This window comes from Crocodylus porosus, unplaced genomic scaffold (genome assembly GCF_001723895.1).
Source record: "Crocodylus porosus isolate Cpor-Errol unplaced genomic scaffold, CroPor_comp1, whole genome shotgun sequence".
Classification (NCBI taxonomy): Eukaryota; Metazoa; Chordata; order Crocodylia; family Crocodylidae; genus Crocodylus; species Crocodylus porosus.
The window spans coordinates 27,224,589-27,247,566 of record NW_017728951.1 but is presented as its reverse complement, the minus strand read 5'-3'; the positions used below and the strand labels follow the sequence as shown (position 1 = coordinate 27,247,566).

At 39.4% G+C, this 22,978-nt stretch overlaps 1 protein-coding gene across 1 annotated transcript in view; it reads right to left on the bottom strand.

Moving 5' to 3' along the window:
- LOC109324124 (adhesion G protein-coupled receptor A1-like) overlaps positions 1-22,978 on the bottom strand; it is a 552,135-nt gene that overhangs the window by 260,814 nt on the left and 268,343 nt on the right. Inside the window, exon 7 of the mRNA XM_019556021.1 lies at positions 15,888-16,101. Coding sequence (XP_019411566.1) covers positions 15,888-16,101 — 214 coding nt within the window. The remainder of the gene's footprint in view (positions 1-15,887; positions 16,102-22,978) is intronic.

Here is a 22,978-nt window from a genome sequence, read left to right as displayed (position 1 = left end):
TACTCTTATCTGCATGAGAACGCTAAGGAGTATATGCTTTACTGTAACAAAGAGATAGTAAATTTGCAAAACAAAGAGAGAGTGATACCTTAATACAAAGAGCCCTTAGTAGCTTCTCCTCCAACCTCCTCCTCCCACCAGGGAAAGCTGGTAGCTGTACTGTTCTAACAACACTATTCATAATGCATTTTCAATAATATTTCTAACACAGTTATAAATATTTTAGTTTTCCTAAAACTTCCATTGTTACTATTTCCCAAATATTTCAACCAGTAAATCTGGGTTACCTTCATATAATAGATGTAATCCTGGCCTCATAAAAGTTCACAGGGCTTTTGCATGGACTTCAGTAGGATCCAATGGACTTAATGGCTGCATCCAGATAAGCGTGGACACGTGGTACATGGCGCTGCAGACCTATCTGTGGTGCCACATTCCACATAGCAGATGTTTCCTACCCTGCTACCTTGCAGTATGGGGAGGGGAAGGGGGGAGGGGATTTTTTGACTCCGGGAGATCCTGTGGTCAGAAAAGCCCATGCCAAAAAAAAGCGTGGTGGCACGTGATGGCAACGCGCACCACCCAAAACCGGATCCTGGCTGGCCAGAGCCATGCTTCAGCTGCCAGCCAAGCTTCCTGCCATTGGCTCAGCCCTAGGAGGTGCCCAGGATCCCAGGTAAGGCTGCTGGAACAATCTTGGTGCTGGTCCCAGGCTCCTCTACCTGAACTGGGGTAACCTGCCATATACCAGAGCGTACATGGCATGGGCATTACCTAGCCTAGGGAAGATATGCCACTGCTACTTGTCCCTGGGGAAGCAAATGTCCATGCTTATCTGGACATGGCCCATCAGTACAATTGGATACATCTCACAGATAAAAAGGATTATAACTGATACATTTTAAGAAGCAAAGATTTTACACTTTAAATGTGTCAGTGATTCAAGACTGAATTTTCCTTTGTCTGCACCTCAGTATATTTTGGAAAGAAGTTCCAGAGTTTGAAAAGGCTTGGGAGACTGAATAAAGTAACACTTCCCTGAAATATATGGTTATTTTACAAAAATTCTAGTAACTGAATCTGCCCAATAGCTTGTTGAAATGTTAGAAGTCATCCTGGAAGAAATGATTTACATGCAAAGTATAGGGAAAGTGCACAATAAAAAAATCATAATTTCATTGTTATTTAACAGATTTCAAAACTATATATCAGGTAGTGAAAGCAAAACCTTAGAGTCTTGTGGCTGGAGGCACTCAACCTTTTTCTGCCAGAAGCAAATTTTTAAAGGTAATATGCAGTAAAAAAAAAAAAAATGTACCAACCTTTCTCAATTTGAATCATGCTATACGAATTGAAAATTATCTCATTGAAAAGGTCAACTAGATAGATAGATAGACAGACAGACTAGTTTAAAATGATATAAATAAAAACCTATATATAAGCTAATTAGATTGATGTGCTCATGTATATTGAAGTGGACTATAATAATCTCCAGGAGATTATTTACTTGACAGTTTATATTACTTTTTAATTTTCCTTTATACAGTGGAGAATGACTCTCTCAATACAGTCATTACAGGACCATTGTCTTAACCCTCAAGAAATTAGATAGCCAGTAACTTGTGGTAAATAGCCTTTAGTAGATTCAGTTATACAGTTTGGTGACACTGTGTGATGACTATCTACATCTATAACTTAAAAAAATACTACAGTTTCTCATGTACACTTGTGGCTCTGATCTTCAGGTAGGAACTGCAAATTTCATTTTCGTATTGAACGAAACTGGTTTTATTGCCAAGGACTGGCAGTGACAGATCTCACAATTGATTTGGCCCACAGATGGACCCACACACAGGATTCAGACTGTATACTGGCCCTGAACCAAGCATGTGACCAATGGGGCCAGAGAGGTTGAACAACAGTGGCCTATAAGGTGTAATTTAACTGATATGCTGATCTGTTGATACAATTGATTATAAAGTATTTGAGATAACTGCTAAAGTTCTGTTAGAGGTACAAATTTGATGAAGGTTAGGATATATGTTGGTTTTGGGCAACTGATGGAGATAGACATAAAGGCTGTTTGAAATATGAGAGCATGTTCTTAGTAGCACTGTTATTAACTGCTTTTCACAGATGAGCCTATGAACTTCACTTCATCAACCTCCTGGATACAAAAACTCATGGACTCAATACAGACATTGGATTATGACACACTATAACCTGCCTGACATCTGACTCCCCAGGTACATTCCCCTCTTCCCCCCCTCCCAGCCTGTCCTTCACCCCCTGATACCTCAATTTACATTTTCACTGACTGGCTTTCTTGCATGCATACCAGCCTCTGGCTTCTTCACTATTCATTCCATCCAGGAAGAGCACACACACACCAACTGCAGATGCTTCCTCAGCCTGATGAAGGGTTTTTAAACTTGAAAGTTTGCTAAGATATATTTCTCCAACTATTCAGTTGGTCTAATAAAAGGTATCAAAGGTACCCTCAACTGGTCCATGCTGTGGCCAGGACCCAAAGGGGGATCAAAGGGCTAGGGGCCCACTGCAAGAAATGTCTAGAGCAAGAGGCTCAGGATTCTGACTGGCCTGAAGACAGGGCCAAGGCCTAAGGGGGAGCCAAAGGGGACCATGGCTGGAGGGGGTGAAGAATGCAATCTGAGGCATGGGCCGCAGTGTCGGGAAGGTATTGAGCTGCAGAATGGATGTCACCCCAAGTCACCTAAACGGGCATCCTCCTACCTGGGAAACATCTGAATCAGTTTTCCATCAAGGCATGGCAGAAAAGAATAAAAGGCGGTTGGCCCAAAAACAGGTGAGCAGGTGGAGATCTAACTGGAACCAAGAAGACCCCCTGATACAGGCTACCATCCCTGCTGGTTTCATCCCACTCTGCCTACATACACACAAGTGACACGAGTTTTGCACTCAGAAGCTTGGGATGCAGTTTCACAGAAAACTCTGCCCCTTTCTCCTTGAAACCTAGCAGGCATCTTGGCCTCAGAAGGGGCTACCATCCCTGCTGTTTTCATCCCGCTGCACCTTAACACACACACAAAGTCACACGTCATGAGTTTTGCTTTGACCAGTTTGAGGTGCAGTTTCACAGAAACCTCTGCACCTACCTCCTTGAAACCTGGCAGGCTTTGTGTCCTGAGAAGGGGCTACTGTGCCTGCTGTTTTTATTCTGCTCTGCCTTAACGCACACGTGACACAAGTTTTGCTTTGAACAATTTGAGGTGCAGTTTCATAAAAACCCCTCCATCTGTCTCCTTGAAACTTGGTAGACTTCATGTTCTCAGAAGAGGCTACCACCCCAGCAATTTTCATTCAAATCATGCAAGAAATGATAAAGTTAAAGGCATTTTAGTGGTTCCCCATTATAGCCTATGACAGAATCACCCAAACAGTGTCAAAATTCTGAAACAGATTTGGCTGAATTGAAACAGAACAGTGATCCAAAACACTGAAGCAAATCATTGTCACTCCGAAATGGCCAAATCCAAAACTGAATTGAAACATAGCCATTTCGCACAGCCCTAGTAGTCATGTCTGTCATAGGAATTTCTGTGCATAATTGGACCCCTCAAACCCAAGGAACACCTACTAATCTTTTCCTACTTACAGAATTGTGTCCCCAACAATCTCTGGCATGTCTCTGGAAATGGGGCAAAGTCTTGGAGACTGCTGGGGGCACATGTCTGCAAGCACAGAATCCTGACACCTCATTTCCAAAGATATGCCCCAGAGATCCTGGGGGTACATCTCTAGAAGCAGGGAAAACTAGAAAACTCTGGTATGGTGCCATGGCTAGGACCATGAATCAGCTGTTTGGTGGGTCCAGAACCACATACTGTACCAGGGTGCTCCAGCTTTTCCTGCCACCAGAGGTGTGCCCCCAGGATGTCTGGGAACCCCAGAGTTTACCATGGGTATGTCTCTGGAAGTGGAGAACACCTTCTGCATTGTCCTGTAAAACCAACACAAAGGACAATGGATGACATGTATTTGACCAAATGAAGTGGATTTGCTGTGCCACCACAAATCCTGGCACAGCTGATCTGCTTCATTTGGTGACATCTATTTCAGGGCTTATTCACACAAGATGCCATATAGTTGCAGCTTTACCAGTAATCCCTCTCATGCAGACAACTGGGTTCATGCACAGAATTTTCACTCTGCCAATCTTGTCTCTTTTGTGGAATTGGTGAGACTTCCAAAGGTGAAGTAGGAGACAGAAAGACTTAAGTAAACAATATATTTGTCCTACAACTGAGTTACTATCTTCTATAGAAACAAGCAGTACAATACAGGAAAGCCTAGGCATTCATGGCAGGGGACAGCCATAATTTGGCACTGAAAAATTCTAAATGGAGAGGTTAGAGATGAGTACAGAGGGTAGAATAGAAGCCTTGTTTATTTAGATTTCTTTATGAATCTATCATGAATCTGTCTCTAATTACAGCAGAGAACAGTGAAAGGAAAGCGTTTTCATGTTTCCTTCTCCGTACTAAAAAAAAAATAATGCACAATTCATCCTCTTTCAAATGTAATGATTGACACATTAGAAAATTAATTGCAGTGTAAATGTGACACTTCCCAAAAAGTCTATAATCCTCTACAGCAGCCTGCAGCATTGGTTACTGCTAAGTGAGGAAGCTGAACATAGCTGGAAAGCATGCCCCCTTAATCATCTAAGAGATGGCAAAAGATTTTCATTTGGAGCATAGATTGTCATCATTATAGATATGTATAACTAATTGGATCAGAAGTAGGTCTCATTAGTCAGAGTTACTCCTTTCTTTTCCCTAAGTAATACCTTAGCAACATTTAGCTTATATTTCGACAGCCATTTACATCTCAGAAAACAGAATAATCAAAGAGGAAGGTACAGAAGACTATTTTTTTTTTTTTTTTTTTAAAAGGTTTTAGAATCTGACCTAATTTCTTGTACAATACTGGAAGAATCAAGCTCTGTTTTGGGGAAGAAATAAAAATAAATTCTATGAACAGAAACAGCATTTACCTTTTTTGGTACTCTTCTTCAGACAAAGAATCATCAAGGATTGTTTTCCACAATTTAGGCAAAAAAGTCTCCCATAGCCTACATCTAAACCAGTCTCTATAAACTATTAATATGAAAGAAGTTTTTTTTTTAAATGGTCTCTAGAGCATGGTGCAGCTTGGAATGCAGTCTTTCACAGAGAATTAAAGGTTAAAGCATGGAAAACCGAAAGAGAATGTTTAAATCTAGGTACCTAAAAACTAACTTAAACTACTAGTATGTTCTCTGAGACAAAATTACTTATTTATCCCTGAAATAAATAGCCTTAAAGCACTAGAGGCCTTTCAAAGAAAGCTTGTGCCAGGCAGCAGCAAGAGAATAGGAAGATTAAAATAAGTACTTTTTCAGGGTATTTTATGCAACACAGGAGATGCCTAGAAAATGTTTTCCAGGTGTAATCAATTTGTCAGGGTTACAGCAAATTCAGTGCACTTGATTTTCTATTTCTTCTGAAATAGAAAACAAGCATAAACTTATTGCTTAATTGAATCTATAAATATTAAAAATTCAACATTTAAACAATGTAATATATTAGACAATACATTTCATTCCCATTTAACTAGTGTTTAATTTACTTGCCTTATTTTATCTCCTGAAAAGATCATGCTACCCAGTGGATGTCAACAGAATTAATCTAATTATTTGATGAATTTTTATAAAAATATGTTGACAAGAAACCGAAAACAAAACAAAACAAAAAGAACAAGAAAGAAAGAAACTTTATCTTAAAATATGAGCCAAAAGATCCAGTGTCAGCACTCTATTACGTTCATTTTACTTCGGATTGTCAAACAAATAATACTGACTGAAGTGACATCAGCAGTCCAAAATACTATCCCAAGATAATACTCTCAAGCTGACACTTAAAAACTTGACAAAAGTCAGATATCTTTTAAAAGTATAGGTCAATCACTCTGTGACCTACAGTGATTTTTTACTCACATGGTTTCTCATAATATGAAAATAAATATATTAATAATAGCAATAATAGAGGAGCATGGCAATTTCTCATTGTAGAACAGGAAACCTGTTACACAGTAACACAGTAAAAGTTGTTTTGTTTTATATTCTGCCTCTAAGCTTGTTAAATAAGTACAGAGGACCAGGCGCTAAGGCTGAAGGTGAAGAATGCATGCAAAAGTGGCTGTAAGCCACGTTCACAAATTAATAATACTGAAAGCAAACTGTACTGTATTGGAAGCAGTCTAACCACAAGTAGGATAGACTCTTCTAATGTAATCCAGCACCTGGAAATAGCACAAAAAAACTAGCTTACAGATGCATGGTCAAAGGACCTATAACAGCAGCTCTGAGACACTCAAAAATGATTGTATCCTATGGCCTATGGTTAGTCTCTAAAACTACATAAGAGAACAGCAGCTAGGCCAATGCTTATTTCAAACAGAATATATTTTATAATTCCTTACCAGTTGGATGTATCTGAGAGAAGGACAAAACTTGTTTCACTATTAAAGTTAAATCCTTGCTTTTTGTTATTAATATTTTTCTTGGCATTTTAAGAAGTAATGTCAACAGGCAATAGTTTTCTATGTATCTTGGAATTTATTTAACTGCCAGAGCAATTATTTGGAACAATGAAGTTAGACTTGTACAACTTCCATTTGCTTTCAGAGAAGTTGTCTGCAGACTCTTACAACATTAAAGTTTTATTCAATTTGCATAGCTCTTGTGATTTGTGCACTAATAGAGTTCTCAGACAAAAATAACATTATGACAATCAGTTCAATAGGCAAAATTGCATAAAAAGCTTTTAAAGTAAAATATTTCCTAGATGATTCATGAAAAGTATTAACCTCCTTATGATGATTCTTGATTATTTGATTACATGCCATTGGGACTAGCCAAAAACAAAACAACCCCACCCCCTCGCAAAAAAAAAAAAAAATACTGAGTTCACCACATTAATTAATTTTTAATTTTTAAATTATTTGTCAGGTTTATCCTTCAAATGCTTATATAACAATGTCGCAAAAGTTGAGCTCTCCATTATACTCTGTAATAACGTTGTAAACATGAAATACCATGAACAACCTGGTAAGCAAAGGAAAGGGCTGAGAGAAGAGCAAACAGGACAGCAAAGCATACATGATTTTCCATATAAGAATATGTAAATAGACATATGAATGGAAATGGGACAATCTGCTGGCTTCAGAGATTCTATATTATATTTCAAAAACACTGTAAACCTTGTTTTGTGAGGCCTGTGAGATATCTGATGGAAGTACTCTAGGGCTAGGGATAGAAACTGTTATAAGTGATCAGAAGTTGATCTAAACCAACAGTTTAGTGCACATAAACCCATTCCAAAATGGCTGAAACAGGTTTAAGATAAGTTTGGTTGAATGTAGACTTAACTGATTTAAGTCAAACCAGGTTATGAAACTTCTGTTCCAAACCCCTTCCTTGTTCAAGTTAAATCACAGTTGTTCAGGATCCCAGATGCTTTGTAGCCCTGGGCTGTACTGTGCTGTCCGCTCCAGAGAACAGGGCTGGCCCCGCCTCTCTGCTCCCTACCTGCAGTAGTAAGAGCTGGCTGATAAGGGGGTGTCGGTGGGAAACCCAGCTGGGGACTGCAGCCGGGTCTGCTGGGGTGGGGGGTTGGGAGGGGAGTGGGGAGCCCCTGCCAGAATTTTCCCCGCTGGAGTGGTGGGGAGTATGCGCTGGCAGGCTCAGGTAGTGGGGAAGGAGGGAGGGGGATTTAAACCCCCTCTCCCACTGGCACGAGACTCTATCTGGGTTCTCCTTGGCAGGGGCACAGCAGCTATTCACTGCTCACCACTGTAGCAGAGCAGGCAAGGGCATGAGGAGGGGAGTAAGGATAGGGGGTAAAGCATGGGAGGGAATGCCCCCCCAGGCAAACCCCAGCTGGGTTCTGGGATCAGGGAGGGGGTTTGAACCTCCTTCCCTGGCTCAGTGTGCTAGACCTGAGCCCTCCCGGTCTTCAGTCTCTTCACTTTGCCAGTGGCTGCCAGGCTGGGAGGCATGCTCTAGCACCCCTCTGGCTTGTGGCCTGAGCCACTGCAGGCATGTGGCTGCATTTCCTAAATCAAAACTGAATGTCTGTTCACTTGATTTTCAGTTTAGTCTCTGCAACTTAAACTAACCTGCAAATACTGAATTGACACAGCCTCAGGCTTTTCGACTGTCTGTGCTTAGCCCAAGGGTGCTAACAGATGTTCAGGCCCCCATTTTAACTCATGGTGGTTTACATGAAGCCCCATGAGTTAGAGTGCCCCCCCCCCACCCTGACTCAACAGACATTCACCTGTTGAATTGGAAAGGGAGGGGAGGGGCAGGAATTGAGCCTGCATGCAGGAGCCTGAGAAGCCTGCCTGTAGCCAAGGAGCAACCCTCCCAGCTCCAGGGATGTCACCAAGGGGAAGCAAGCTCCCGGCTGGGGTTTGCTGGGCCTGAGCTGGTCCACTTGCCCCGCTTCCAGCTCAGGCCAGGCAACACCAGCCAGCTCCCCCTCCCCCCTCCCAACCTGTTGACAGCCCTGATTGTGCAACAAATTAACCCTATGGAACACAAGTTCCCTAAGGTGTTCGAAAGTGGAGTGCCTTCATCTGATAACTCATTTCATCAGGATTAATTTGTTGTGCAATTAAAAGTGCTCTGCAGCCATGTATGTGTATCACGGCACTGCATTTTCAAGGGATGATTGAAAAACATAACTTATATCTGTGCTCTAAGTTAGAGAGAGAGAGCGCGCATGAGTGAGTGAGAGAGCAGTGATTTTTGTGGAAAGGCTGCCAAGGTGCTGTCAGTGAGCTCTAACAAGGTTGCTCTCTGAAAGGTGCTCTCTGAAAAGCCATAGGCAGCTTATTCCCCAGAGATAAGAAAGCTAATAATGTACTAAGCTTTTCTATAATATGCATTCTCTGAAACTTCCCCATTCATTGACTGTTTGTTTAAAGAAACTGCATGGCCATCAATTGCCTGTTATTGTCCTAGAGGGAGTAGAACTGCAGGGTCTGACCAGCTGACTTAATACATTTGACTCACAGGAGATACTACCTTTCCACTTAGTCTGATAATAGAATCATATGATTTTACATAGAGAAACTGGTGACAGCTTGAGACCCAAAACTCAGAGGCAAGACCAGACAGGGTGACAGGAGCAATTTTCCCAACTGACAAATTTTATAGGTAGGGACACCACAACTTATAGGCAAACTTTCCATCCATAATACACAACTACATGCATTTACATCGAGAAACAAGGTCAACAAAAACCTGGAAGTTTAGTTTTTTAAAAATTAATATTTTTAATGGATAAGGCTGAAGTTGACAGATTCATATTAGGACCTCCTTCCTAGCCAACCTTTTTTTGCTTCAAAAAGATAAAAAAAACCAAGAGCAGTAGAAAAAGAAAGAAAAGGGAAGCTGAATCTATAATGGTCTAATACTATGATATAAATAAAATGATTCTCTCATGCTTCCTGAACTTCTGGTGCCTTTGGCATGCTCATTGGCAACTTCCAACTGGAGGGATGGGGATAGTTTTAGCCCCACTTAGCCCCCAGCCTGGTGGCAATGTATTGGGAAATGAGGATGTGTGGATTCAAACTCCTCAGAATGAGTGGGGCCTAGAAACTGGGTCTTCACCATTCTTGGGTGAGCACTAGCCTGCAGTTCAAAAAGGTGGGCATCAGCACCACACCAGGCTGAATGTTGACATTTAGGTATAAAGCAAACACTGCACATGTATTGGGAATTTGGGCAGGACTTCATAGAATCATAGAAGTAGGGTCGGAAGGGACCTTGTAGATCTTCAAGTCCGAATTCCTGCCTGGGCAGGAGAAAAACTGGGCTCAAATGACTCCAGCCAGGTAGGCATCAAGCCTCTTCTTAAAGACCCCCAGTGTAGGAGCCAGTACCACTTCCCTTGGAAGTTGGTTCCAGACCCTAGCCGCCCTGACTGTGAAGTAGTTCTTACGGACTTGAGTACTATCACAGGTGGAACAGGGTTAGAAGGGTATGAAACGGGTGAGGGGCCTTGGTGGCTGCCTTTCATCATGCTCAAAAGAATAAGTTTAGGTTAACAGAGTATGGTGGAGAGCTTTTCAGGATAAGATGGAAGTGCCTACATGAAACTTAAGAAATACAGATGCTCAAACAGGATTCAGGGTGTTTTGTGAGGGGTTTTCTAAGGTTATATTTACTGACAGGCTGGCACTCAGGATTAACTTATGTGCCTTATGCAATTAAGTGGTGCTTTAGAGGCATACTAGGATTTGGGTCTCAATTCACAAGTTTGTTTACAAGGTACTCCTAAATCTTGAAAGATGGATCAGCTGTGAATTTTCTCCCCATCACAGTTTTATTTAACCAATTTATGTTACCATATTTTGTCATGTGCAATACACCCCAAAATAAGAGATGCATTTTGTTTTTGAAAGGCAGAATGAAGGGAAAAAAGATATTTCCTTGTAGGAGGTAACTGAATAACCGCAGCTAGGGAACTGAGCCTGATCATTGTTCTGCTCCCTGTGGATTGCATGTAGAGTTTACGTTTGCTTTTTGCTGCTAAGAGGCAGAAACAATACTTACCACATTTCTTGCATACAATCCACACGCAAATTTCCTGCAGCTGGTTTTTGCAAAGCGTACATGTTGCATGTAAGAAAATACGGTATTTGAAAGAAATTCTAATATTAATTCCTCTCCCAAAATAAGTAACATAACAATCTATTGTTACTCCCAGATAATTAAGTCTCCAGTCTATTTCCTCCCCAAATGAACTGAACTGATTTTAACAATGTTATCTTGCAGTTTAAAAAAACAACACAAGAAGGGTTTCTTTACTGGAATTATGAGCAATAAAGACTTTTAGAGATTTCATCTATACTTTACTGCAGCCCAGTTTGAAGACATCTCAATAATACAGGGAAATCAACTTACAATGTAAACAAGTGTTTTGCTTTACTTTGCTTTGCTTATTTTACTTATGTATAGCAATTTGATTTGTATTAGGTGTAATACCGAAGCAAAACATCAGCATTATGACATTTTTTATGATTTCTGCAATCCTTTCAATATAACCCTTAGTCACACATTCATCTTCAAGTAGATAATACCAGCAAAATGAAAAGTCCTTTCTAAATATATAAGAGGTCAATCGGAGTCTTTGGTCTGCTTCCTAATTCTTCCAAATCATTATAATTTTGCCTTGGCTCAATTAAGATTCACAGATTCTTCCCCTACTTTATATTTTTGACAGTTTGTTCTCAACATATACCTAAACCTTAAATATATTCACTATTTTCAAAATGTTATTTTTTCCTAATACCATCCCAAACTGTGACTAGGAAATTTGCCACAAACAAGAGAGTCTGGGGATCATCTGGGCTGCTTCCCTGCCTTTGTCCAATAACTTCTGCAAAAATATGCCCCTCGAGGTTTCAAACTTGCCAAACTAGTAACACATAGAATCACCCACATTTTCTTAGTATGGTTTGCAACTCTTTTTCTAAGCCAAAGAAATTCCTTCACCCTGTACAGTATTGGTAACACCAAGCATTTAAAAATATTTGGTTAAACAAGAAAAAAAGCAACATCTCAAAAATCATAATTTTTTTTTTAAAAGAGTTAAATTCTTTTTATTTACACTCTAATTTACCTTCTGATCAGTGCTGTGTAACTTTTTTAAGTTTTTCTTTGTAATGGTCAGGCTAGAAACCTACTTTGAAAAATAAAAGATGGGATTTTTTTTGTATAATCACATGCCTCCAGCAGGAGGAACTTTAAAGAAAAAAAACCCACCTATTGTAACAGCAATGCTAAAATGAGAGTTAACACAATGCTTAGTACTCTGCAGTTGGGCTTTGTAGCTAGATTTTATTAAACTCTTTTTATCCTTGTTGCACTGGTGAAAGGATCTATGATAGTTTTGTTCCTTATTGTCTCTAACAGGTGTTACCTGTTTCCTTTATCATTAACACATAATCCAGTTTAGTTCATTGTAACAAATATAGCACACTGCTGGGAAAGTAAAAGCACCACATGCATTAAAAATTCAGATTGCTAGGCATGTTTCTTTTTGTTAATGTTTTCTAAGTGTTAGTGGTATATCTATGGTAGTCTGCATTTCAGAAGACTGATAGTTCTATACTGGGGGCACATTTTGAAAGGAAAAAAATCATTTTCTGTGGCTCATGGGAAGGATCAGCATAAATTCTAACTGGCACATAACAAAGATATTTTATTACACGTAATATGAATGTTTAGTATTTATTAACATAAAATATTTAGATAAAGTGAATAGTGCGCCTTATAATATGACCTGCTATTTCAGTCTTAGTTAAAGGCATGTAAGTTCTCCCATTAGCAACAACTATTTTTACGGGTACTTAACCTTCTGCACAATTTACTGTTTTACAAAAGAGCCTCCACAAACTATAATGGTTCCAGTGCAGCTGTTAAAGCCATCAGAGAAATGAATGCCATTAAACGCTGCCTACACAAGTATTTACATATTAGAACAAAGTAACTCTGCAGTAGTCAATACAGTCTATTGGGTAAATCATGAGACTACCTTAAACCAAAAACTGTCAATATTGAGGAGTTAGTTGCTGGATTCATGAAAACTGCAACATTATCTCTGTGAACTGAAATATAAAACAATCAATATTTAATGATAGACCATTGGGCAGGGATTTTTCTACCTACAGAAGTAGATCTAGCTTGTCCTGAACACTGGCATAAAGAAAAAAAGAAAAAGTAGGGCAATGACCAAATCACCTCTTCTAGTGCATTGTACCATATCTTCCTATATTTTGGGGAAACAAGGTACATTTTCCCCCTCCCCTCAACCCACATAGAGAAAAGAGTAAAATGTTTAGGAACTAGGCAGAGCACTGTTTCCACCAGACACCCAGAAGCTTTTGTTATGGCAGCACCTAACGCTACGGCTCCCCCTGTGCAGAACACCGGGGAGACTTGAGGGGAAATTGCCCCTCACTGAGTCACATGCAGTCTCCCTCCCTTCCAGACTGCTCCAGGGTAACTTATCATTGTGCTGCCCTTATTATGGGCTAGATTGAAATCTAACAGTCTAGGCCTAAGAAATGAGCCCTGTCTTTGTATAAACACAAGCCACAATTTCTACTACATCACTTCACCGATAAGAGGAAATTAGTTCCATATTACATTTACATTTTCATGTATGACTACGACATTTATATACAGGCATAATGACAGAGTTCAATATGAGTGAAATCACTTATTATTATTGTTGGCAAGAAATGGTAAATGTGAGCTAGCAGAATTGAAAACACCTTCTTCAAATCTCCCATAAGGAAACACCTTTTGCCAAGAAAAATGTCACAGGACAGAACATAGTTTCAAAAACATAGTTTAATTATTGCAACAAAATGTGTTTATTTTAGTAGATTCTGTTTTCTCACAGATTCATAAATATGCATTTGGATACCTTATCCTTGCACAGTGCCAGTTAATAAAATGGAACGGTTTAGTGGTGTATTTATGTTGTAAATCCATATTCAGAAATATCTGGAGCTACCCAAAAAATAATAATTTAAAATTCTTGAAAAGGTGACTTTTGGAACAGAGTTGTGCCTCTTTGTTCAAAGTCAGCTTTAGAAATAGAACTATAAAACACTAGGCATTATGGGCCAAATTCTGCTTGCCAGTACAATCACAGAAATGATATAGACTTCAATGGGAGCTGCACATAGACAAGAGCAAACCAAGGCTTATAGAACCACATAATGGAATAGTTTTATATTTTACACAAATCTATACAAATGACACTTTTTAAAAATAAAAAAACTGCCTAAACTCAAGGCAGTCTTTTTGTTCTACTTTTGTACAGTATCTACCAGAATGGAGTGCTGGTTTACAACTGGTACTACCACGATATAAATAATTCAAAATAATAAGACCATTACAAAACAAAACCATAACATAGAATATACATGGTAATTACACAAAACTTACAAAATACTGACAAATACTTTTAGGACCAAAATTATAGCAATATATTTCCTGCTGTCTGAGGGAAGAGTATATACATCTCTGTCAGTACCCTTTTTTGTAAACATCAGTTGATTGAAACACAGGGGTTTTTTAAAGGACCAGTTCGAAAAGCCCAGTGCTCTGTGCAGATTAGGCCCCAGTCCTGCAAGAAGTTCCTTTCTAACAATCCCCAGGATCCCAACAGAACAATTTGCTAAACAGCAGCAGTAAGCCAGTTGGATTGGAGCATTTGGTCTTATATATTTAAAAGTGGAGAATCTGGGCAACAGAGAGGAGTAATAAAAATACTTAAGCTTCCAATTTTAAAACATTCTGAAATACCTTCGCAGTGTCATTTTGACAGCATATATCATAAGCTTTTATTATTGTTATCAAGTTAAAGAAAAGAAACTTTATAGTGTATGATCACAAGATTTGGAAAAAATGTAGCTGTATTAAATAAAATTCAGACTGTTCTATAGTTTTTTAAAGAGGAAGAGTAGCAATTTTGTATCACCAAAGATTATGAAACAATTTAATAATTTCAGTATTATTTGGGCCTTTCCTGTCTACAGATTGCTCATGTAATATAAAATATAATTTGTTTGAAGACTATAATGATGGTAATTGACAGTATGTCTCCTAATTCTAATATCATGGAAATAAGGAGAAATGCTTGAAGTGAGTTGGCCACACTACAGCCTCTTATGAACTTAATATTAACATACTAATTAGTTAATATTCCTATTCATTATCACTTACAGCCCTATACATTGATATTACAGGAACATTAGTAGATGTAAGGATAGGCCACTCCCACACCTTCCTTCTGTATAATATAAAATAGGGTCAAATCATCAGCTCTAAATGGCATGGAAGTAATTTGACTTATTTTATAACCTGTATTTGACAGTTCAAGAAGCATTTCAGATACATTATGTTAATAGAATGTGGTTGAGCTGGAAAGAAATTAATGACATAAAGCTAATTAGCATGGTTACTTCCACTTTATCTTCTAAACAGAGGAAGGTGGAGATAAGAGAACACAAGCAATCCTGCATGATTGATTCTTTATGATAAATAATAGAAACTGGCAGGGGACTTACTGAAAGGGTACTTGCAATAGCTTAGGAACTTTCACTGTTGGTCTTGGCCATTGGGATAGGAAACAAACATAAATATGTAAATAAAGTTAAGGGGAAACTAAAAGATAAGACAGAGGTACAAACCAACATGGCACATTCATTACTAGACAGTCCTTTGATTATTTACTATTTTAAAAAATGATCTTTTTAATGTTATCCATGTTTCTTCAGTTCTTCTGGATGCATCGGACACCTGTATTTATATAACAAATGTGTGCATGCATGTGCACATACACACATACTTTGGGGAGGGTCACAGAATATTGCTAACTGTAAAGACAGACAATGAGAAGAAAAAGTGAGATTTGCTATTGAAAATATTATAGAATCTATCAACCTACCAGTTAATGTATTAGATCCTATGTAAACTCATTAAATCCCTTACATCCTTTATAACTGAATCGCATTATAATCTTTCAGGTATAGTTTCAGCAAAAAGAGAAGTGAATAAGAATATATAGAATCTCTATACATAGCCATAGAGGTTCCATGTCTTCATCTCTCAAGATTCAAGAGCATGTAGCTAGAGCGCTTCCACCTCACCAAATGAAACTATTACCACCATAAATCCTAACATTTTTTTTACTTCTTGTTAGCTGTTCATGTTGAATACAATTCTGTATATTATTAATATATATACATATATCAATAAATATATACATTACCGTGTAATTAAACAACAGTCATGAATGATGCTGTCTTCCACAAATATTCCACTTTCTTCATCAGTTTCAAGAAGATGACCATTGTGGTACCAATGTACTTGAGTTGTATTATCAACATACGTCGCAGTGCATTGAAATGGCAAGCGGTCTCCATGAAAAACAACTTGTCTTTGTGATGGGATCAGTTCAAAAAGAGGCAGTTCCAAAGGTCCAGCTAAATAAAAAGAAAATAATGTGATTTTCTCAATAGTTATGCTTCTTTCAAGTGTGACCAAGCAATAGAGAAGAAAATATACATTCTAACATCCTTAGCTATCTTTTTAATTCTTTTGAGCTAGGTACAGAAGTTACATGTAAACTGGTATAAGTGATCAGAAACCAGTTCAGATCTGTAACACTACAGAAGTTTAGTGCACATAAACCACTTTCAAAATGGCCAAAACTGGTTTAAGACAAACCTGGATGGATGCAGTATCAAACTTAACTGATTTAAGTTAAACAAGTTTATTGAATTTCTGTCCCAGATCCCCTCCAGATTCAAGTTAACTCACAGTTCCCCTGCATCCCAGGGTGCTTTGCACCTCCATCACACCCTGCCCCCCTCATAGGGCTGGCCTTGTCCCAACCATTCTGCTCTAGCTGAGCAGGGAGGTATGCTCTAGAGCCTCCCAGCTTCTGGCTTGAGCCACTGTAGGCATGTGGCTGTATTTCTGGAACCAAAAGTAAATGTCTGTTCACTTGCGTATTGGTTCAAACTATGAAGCTTAGACTAACCTGTGAAGACTGAATCAATTTGACCTTAGTCTTTTTGACTGTCAGTACTTAGCCTCAAAGGATAAAACGATACATGCAACGAAACACGTATTCTTCATCTAAACATCACTTTTCTTCTTAGGTAACATAGTAAAAATAATCCTTTTTCTGTTTATTATGTAAAACCTGGTATACATCATGAATGGATTTCTTCTGACTTTTCCACCATTAATTTTCCTTATTACACAATCTCATTAAATGAGATCTTTTGGGGTAGGGTTCATTCATTGCCTCTGCATTTCATTGATAGCATAGCTGCTGCCTGAGAACAGTCTTGCAAAGATATACTCTGCAACATCCCAAAATAAGCTGGAGCAGAAGGAACTGTTTGGAGTCAACTGGGGAAGGAGCCATTTGATCTGCTTATGCAAACATAGCATTCCAAGGATAGCAGGTTTCAAAGGGCTTGCTAGAACACCATAGTTAGCTTTACAACTTTGTTTCCAGCATAAATGGCAGGATCAGGTTTTCTATGAAGAAAATATATTTCCTATGCAAGTAGTTAAGCACATAAATATAGCTCCATTGCATACATATAACTACATACCTTTTAATATAAAGACATTACATATTAAGCAGCACTGTTGTATGTAGGCTAACTGAATTGGTTACATGGGGCCAGCTTTAGAAGATATGCACCCTAAGAAAACTATCTGCCAGTGGAAATGCTACGTAATTTAACTTTATCTTGGAGTTAAAGGCAGATTCATATTCACCAAGAGGGTGTAGTTTTCAGGTCTGACCCAGGACCAATTTTAAGGCTTTTCTGCTTTGGTTATTTTTAACCCTCAGGGGCACAGTCTCTCACTGTTGGGCTTTCTGGCCCTTTCTTGGTCTATTGAGATCTTAGGCTTTCAACTCTGGCAGTCTTAGCAGCTCTAGAACTGGTAAATACCAAATTGTTTGCATTATTCTTATCTGCTATCACTGTGTATCAATAAAATTTGCCTACTATCGAATGGAAAGGTTGTGGTCCATCTGAAGGTTTTGGGTCTGCCTGGAACAAGGTATCTGGGTAATATATCAAGTGCCAACAACCACATCTATACAATTAGCCAGCAACCACAACTCCTGAGGTTGTTGTCCTTCCACAACCTCAGTGTGAAAAGCTGGTGCTGTTATCACTTTGACAACAATCAGACAAAACAAGATAAAATTGCTAGCTTTCCTCTTCATATGTGAATTATTACTTTCTGTACTATACTGGAAAACACTTAAATTTTAACAACAAAAAATGACTTATGGGACTGTCATAAGACTGAGGTATAAAGGAAGGCTTTAGCGAGTTTCAAGAACTTTTTTTTTAATCACTCTCATTTAGGGCTGAATGTCATGACATAGTTGAGTTTAAAAGGTGTATAAAATGCAATTTGGTCATTTAAAAAAACACCTTCTTCAATTTTGGGGAAAAAAATACCACATTGGAGACTACCGGATGGAAGTTTACCATATTAAAATAAACACTCTTTTTAGCCCAGTAAATTATGATCTCTCTCAAATGCCTTGTGTGAGCTAGTTAATGGATATGACAATAACCACCCTACAGTGCATTTAGGGAGAGTGAAACTTATTTTGTTAAAACACAGGTGGAAATAAGCCACACTGAACAGTTATATGTCAGCAGAAAAACCTCCTGGAACTTTTCAGAAAGCAAAATGTGTTTATGTTAGTAGGTTCTGTTTTATCATAGAGACATAAATATGCATTTGGATACCTTATCCTTGCACAGTGCCAGTTAATAAAATAGAAAGGTTTAGTGGTGTATTTGTGTTGTAAATGTTAAATCACATTGAGTGCATCTACACATTCATTAATATGCCATAATTATGATACATTAAGTTTAGTACCTGTTATTACAGGTACTAAACAATGCGCCATAATTGGAACTACTGCGCATTAGCACGGATGAACCCTTTTTATGTGAGGCTTAATGCACATTGGACTGTGCATTCGTACATTAGCACAATTTTTGCCAGCCACGCTAATGTGCAGTAAAATTAGTCCAATGGACATTAAGTGTCTTGTGTAGACATGCCCACTAATTTTCATAATCTGTGTTTAGTATTTTTAGTATTTTTCTTGCATTTCCTACATACTTCCTACAAACACCTTTCAAGCCCAAATATGTAAATAAATGTTCTTTTAAATATAGTGGAAAGACTGGCAAAATGAAATCATGTCCATTTGGGATAGCATATATTCAAGTATAGTTTAATCAATCATAAGAATACTTATGAATAGTTTCAGAAAACTGGCCAGTCAAACTGAATGCTTACTGCCCACAACAAGATTTACAAGCAATGCTTTACTGTGCAATAGTTAGCTATTGCTCTAATTAAACTGACAGATGTTAAATTTTTAAAGATACCCAAATGTTTTAGTCTGAATAATATATTGAAAACTAAACTGAAGGTTCTGAAATTCTATCTTACTCCCACCTCAATATTAAAACCTTTGAAATAAAATGTATGCCCATACACATATCTAACTACCCACACACATATCTAATCATGTTCTCAGTTCTGGAATCTTACATTTCTTTTAGTAGTCTAATCCCAGACAATTATATGATTATTAAAAATACTGCATAAAAAAAATGTTCCTTAGGTAGGCTGGGGGGGAGTAAGAAGGTGAACCTCTTTCTCAGATGGTCAATAATACTTGGAAACTTTAATCCTCTTAGCTTGTGTTTAAAAAAAATGTTCCTGCTCTTTTTAATAGTACAAAACAGAAGTCCGTTTTAGAGATTAAGATTGAACATTCTGCCACCATCACTCATTTTGTTGAGTAGTACTTATACTGCAAGTAAATCCAGTGATTTTAAGGATACAATACATATATCAATTTGACTACTCAGTCTACATAAAGGTGACTGAGACTGGATTTGATTCAAGAGGAAGCTCTTGATGACTGGTGTGTTCTACACACAAACTCTGATGAATTTTTGGGCATTGCACGTTCCATTCTGGGGACAAATTAAAATATTTCACAATTCCTTGGCATCTGTAGAATAGTAAAATCTCTCCAGAGAGGATTTTCTTGTCCTGCCCAGTTTATATGCCTTACAAACAGGCAGTTAATACTTGGACAGTGACATTGTGGAATGACTTCCAAGTTTGATCATGAAAATGATATAAAATGTCTTGTTGCTGTAGTGAGCCTTTCCATGACTTACAGAGATGGGCCAGTTTCCTGCGTTAACCAGGAAAGATTCAAATGGTCAATTCATGGTAAAAGAAGTACAAGTCTATTGGCCAATGAGAGCAACTTAAGCCAGTAACTTTTCTCGCTACTATAGTATTGATGGACATGGATAAGTGACTGAGTGAAACACATTTTTCCGGGTTTATCTTAGTGCTGGCCTATGACCATATAGCCCATACAGCTGCTCAGTGCCTGCAGAGCATGTGTAAATTCAGTTCCATCTAGACCCACATCCTTGTTATTCTTTCCTGGTTCATTAGAGCTGGAAGACAATGGTTATAGAGTGTTGTTATGAGAAGTCTAACTCCACTAAGGTGGAAGGACTCTTCTATAAGTGAGGAGGGAAACAGATGTAGGTGAAAGACTGGATCCTGCAAACCCTCAGTCTGACCTTGGCTGGTCTGAGGAATTCAATATTTCAAAGCTAGGTAAGGAACAAGATGGATAACTCTTGCAGAGCACTTAGGTGCCCTGCTCCTTTAAAGAGTGGCAACTGTTAGGGAAAGAGTCTTAGCAGTGAGTGGGGAGTCCCAGTTTCTGGTTACCAGGGCAACCAGAGTGAGCTAGTGGCCCACATCTGCCAGTGGTCAGCTGACCGGAAGGGGCAGGGCCTGGCTCACATAAACCCCAGGGCTGAGGCCAGGATGGCAGTTCCCTGCCAGCAGCCAAGGGGGAAGGAGCTCCCCCAGAGCAACCAAAGGGGAGAGAGGCCTGACTGCAGGTATAGCCTCTGATACTGGTAAGGGACAGAGCACCCCTGGTGTGGCTTGAATGATGTTATAGCCAGGCAGTTTGAATTTATAACCCAGGGGCTTGTGTTTTATTTGCTGTTTAAGACCAGTGGTTTGGGTGAGGGGAAGGAGGAGACCTCACAGGGGACCCACGGCAGTGTACGGATCCCAGTGCCAGACAGGGCGCAGCAGTTGGGGGTGCACTGACCCCAGCGCCAGAGAGGGCACAGTGCGAGACAGGGCTGCAGACAGCCTTAGCACCAGGGAGGCGCAGTGCGAGACAGGGCTGCAGGGAGCCCAGGGAGGACCAGGGGGCCAAATTATAAGAAGGCCCAGACTGAACAACGTGAGTTCCATCTGTGAGGCTTGGGGCGTGGTAAAGGGGTGGTTGGAGCCACACATAGCCCATAAGGCTAGGGTGCCCCAAAACACCCATTGCAGAAGGGGACCCACAAGGGGTCCAGGAGCCCATGGGGTTAGAGACTGTGGGGTTAGAGACACAAAACCGTGTCCAAGATGACATAAAGGCAGCCTCCCTATTGTATATTAATTATGTGCTGGGCAAGAATCAAGGGTGTCCATTGGGCCAGCTTGGCACAGTAAGGGGGCCTTGGGGAGATCACAGCCATCCATCATGCTGTGACAATAACACTAGCATTGGATATTTATAAATTAACTAATCACTGAGGTCATGAAGGCTTTGGGTTAAAATAAGGCGTCTTTCCCATAAATAGAGTCACATTTTACATATGGAAGACAGCTTCACTGTGAAGTGGGTAAAGATCCTGTTTTGCTCCACAGTAAAGATACAGATCCGATATAGCCTAAAGTATCCCACACTCCTGGGATTTGGGTATTGGTCATTCAAATAAAAATGACAGAAACAAATGTTTTGAGCCTGAAGGCCCCATTTTATTTATGTTATTTTCTGGATGTTAACTGAGGGCACACCAGAGGCCAGGAAGAATTGGGGCAACCCAGACCCAGAGAAGGATCTTGGCTTGGGATATTTGGGACCCTTCTGAGACATACCTGGGGAGGATCTGGGAAGGAAGGGGATCCCATGCTTCTATCACTTAAGTATAGTATTGTTTATGTTGTTTCCTTTTTTCCCCAATAAAATTACCTTTGATACTCGTGGATCAGGTGTCATGACAACAGCAATATCACCTACTGCCACCTCATGGGACATGGGAAACAAGATGTCATCGATACAGTTCCAGCACCAATGCTTTGGAAGGAGCCCAGTGGCTTTACTTCATGAGTAACCTCTGGGGGGAATCCATAATAGCATCACTGAACCCTCCTCTATCTTCATAACACCAAAGAAGTGGCAGTCGAGTCAGAAGTGGTCCCCCCCAGGCTGCTCATGGATAGCCCCTTCAGGAGCTCAAGGTCTACCACATTCTGGAACCTGGCATCCTGGTATACCCAGTAACTCATATTACAAACTGCACGTGTACAGCAATGAGTATCAGATTTGGTGAACTAGCAAGTAAATGAACAAAGACCAAAACAGAAAGTTAAGTAATTACAAATAGGGTGACCAAATGTTCCAGTTTGGCCAGGACAGTCCTGGATTTCATAGGCCACTCTGGTTGACTGGTGAAAATTGAAAGAAAAGTCTTGGAATTGGCTGTTGCTGGCAGAAGCAGTCAGGCAGGCAGGGGTATGGGGTGCAGTTTGAAAGGTAGGTGGAACAGCATGGTGTACCAGGCAGGTGGGCAGGCAGGCACTGTTGCTGCTACTGCAGCCCGCCTATCCACCTGCCTGGTGCCACATACCACTATGACTCCCTGGCAGACTATGCCCAGTGCCCCTGCTCACCTGCCTCTGCCTGCAGCAGTGTTGCTGATAGGTGGGCAGGGGGAGCAGTGTCCCAGATTTCCTTAAAAATAAAACGGTCACTTTAATTGCAAAACAAATTATTCATGTTGTCATATATTATTTTATGACACATTCTTATGATATTAAATCCTCTGTACAAAACCCTCTCCACTTTTAATAATCCCAACATCAAGAACTGTTTTTTTCATTATGATGATGCAGCAAATTAACTAACCCTCTTATAACAAACACTCTCTTAATGAACTTTACTCCCTGACCCACAGATGTTCTTTATAATGAGGTTGTATTGTACTTCTAACTATCTAATACACTTCACAGTATACTAGCAAATGTAATGTTATGTTTTATACATATAATGAAATACTAATCCTATGAGTACTAAAAGAGAGCTCAGAGGAGTTAATTTTTCCTTGATTTTTAAAAGATAGATTACTCATTTCTTTCTGCACAGTAAACATGCATGTCACAGTTTAACAAGATTTACTTTGCATTCAC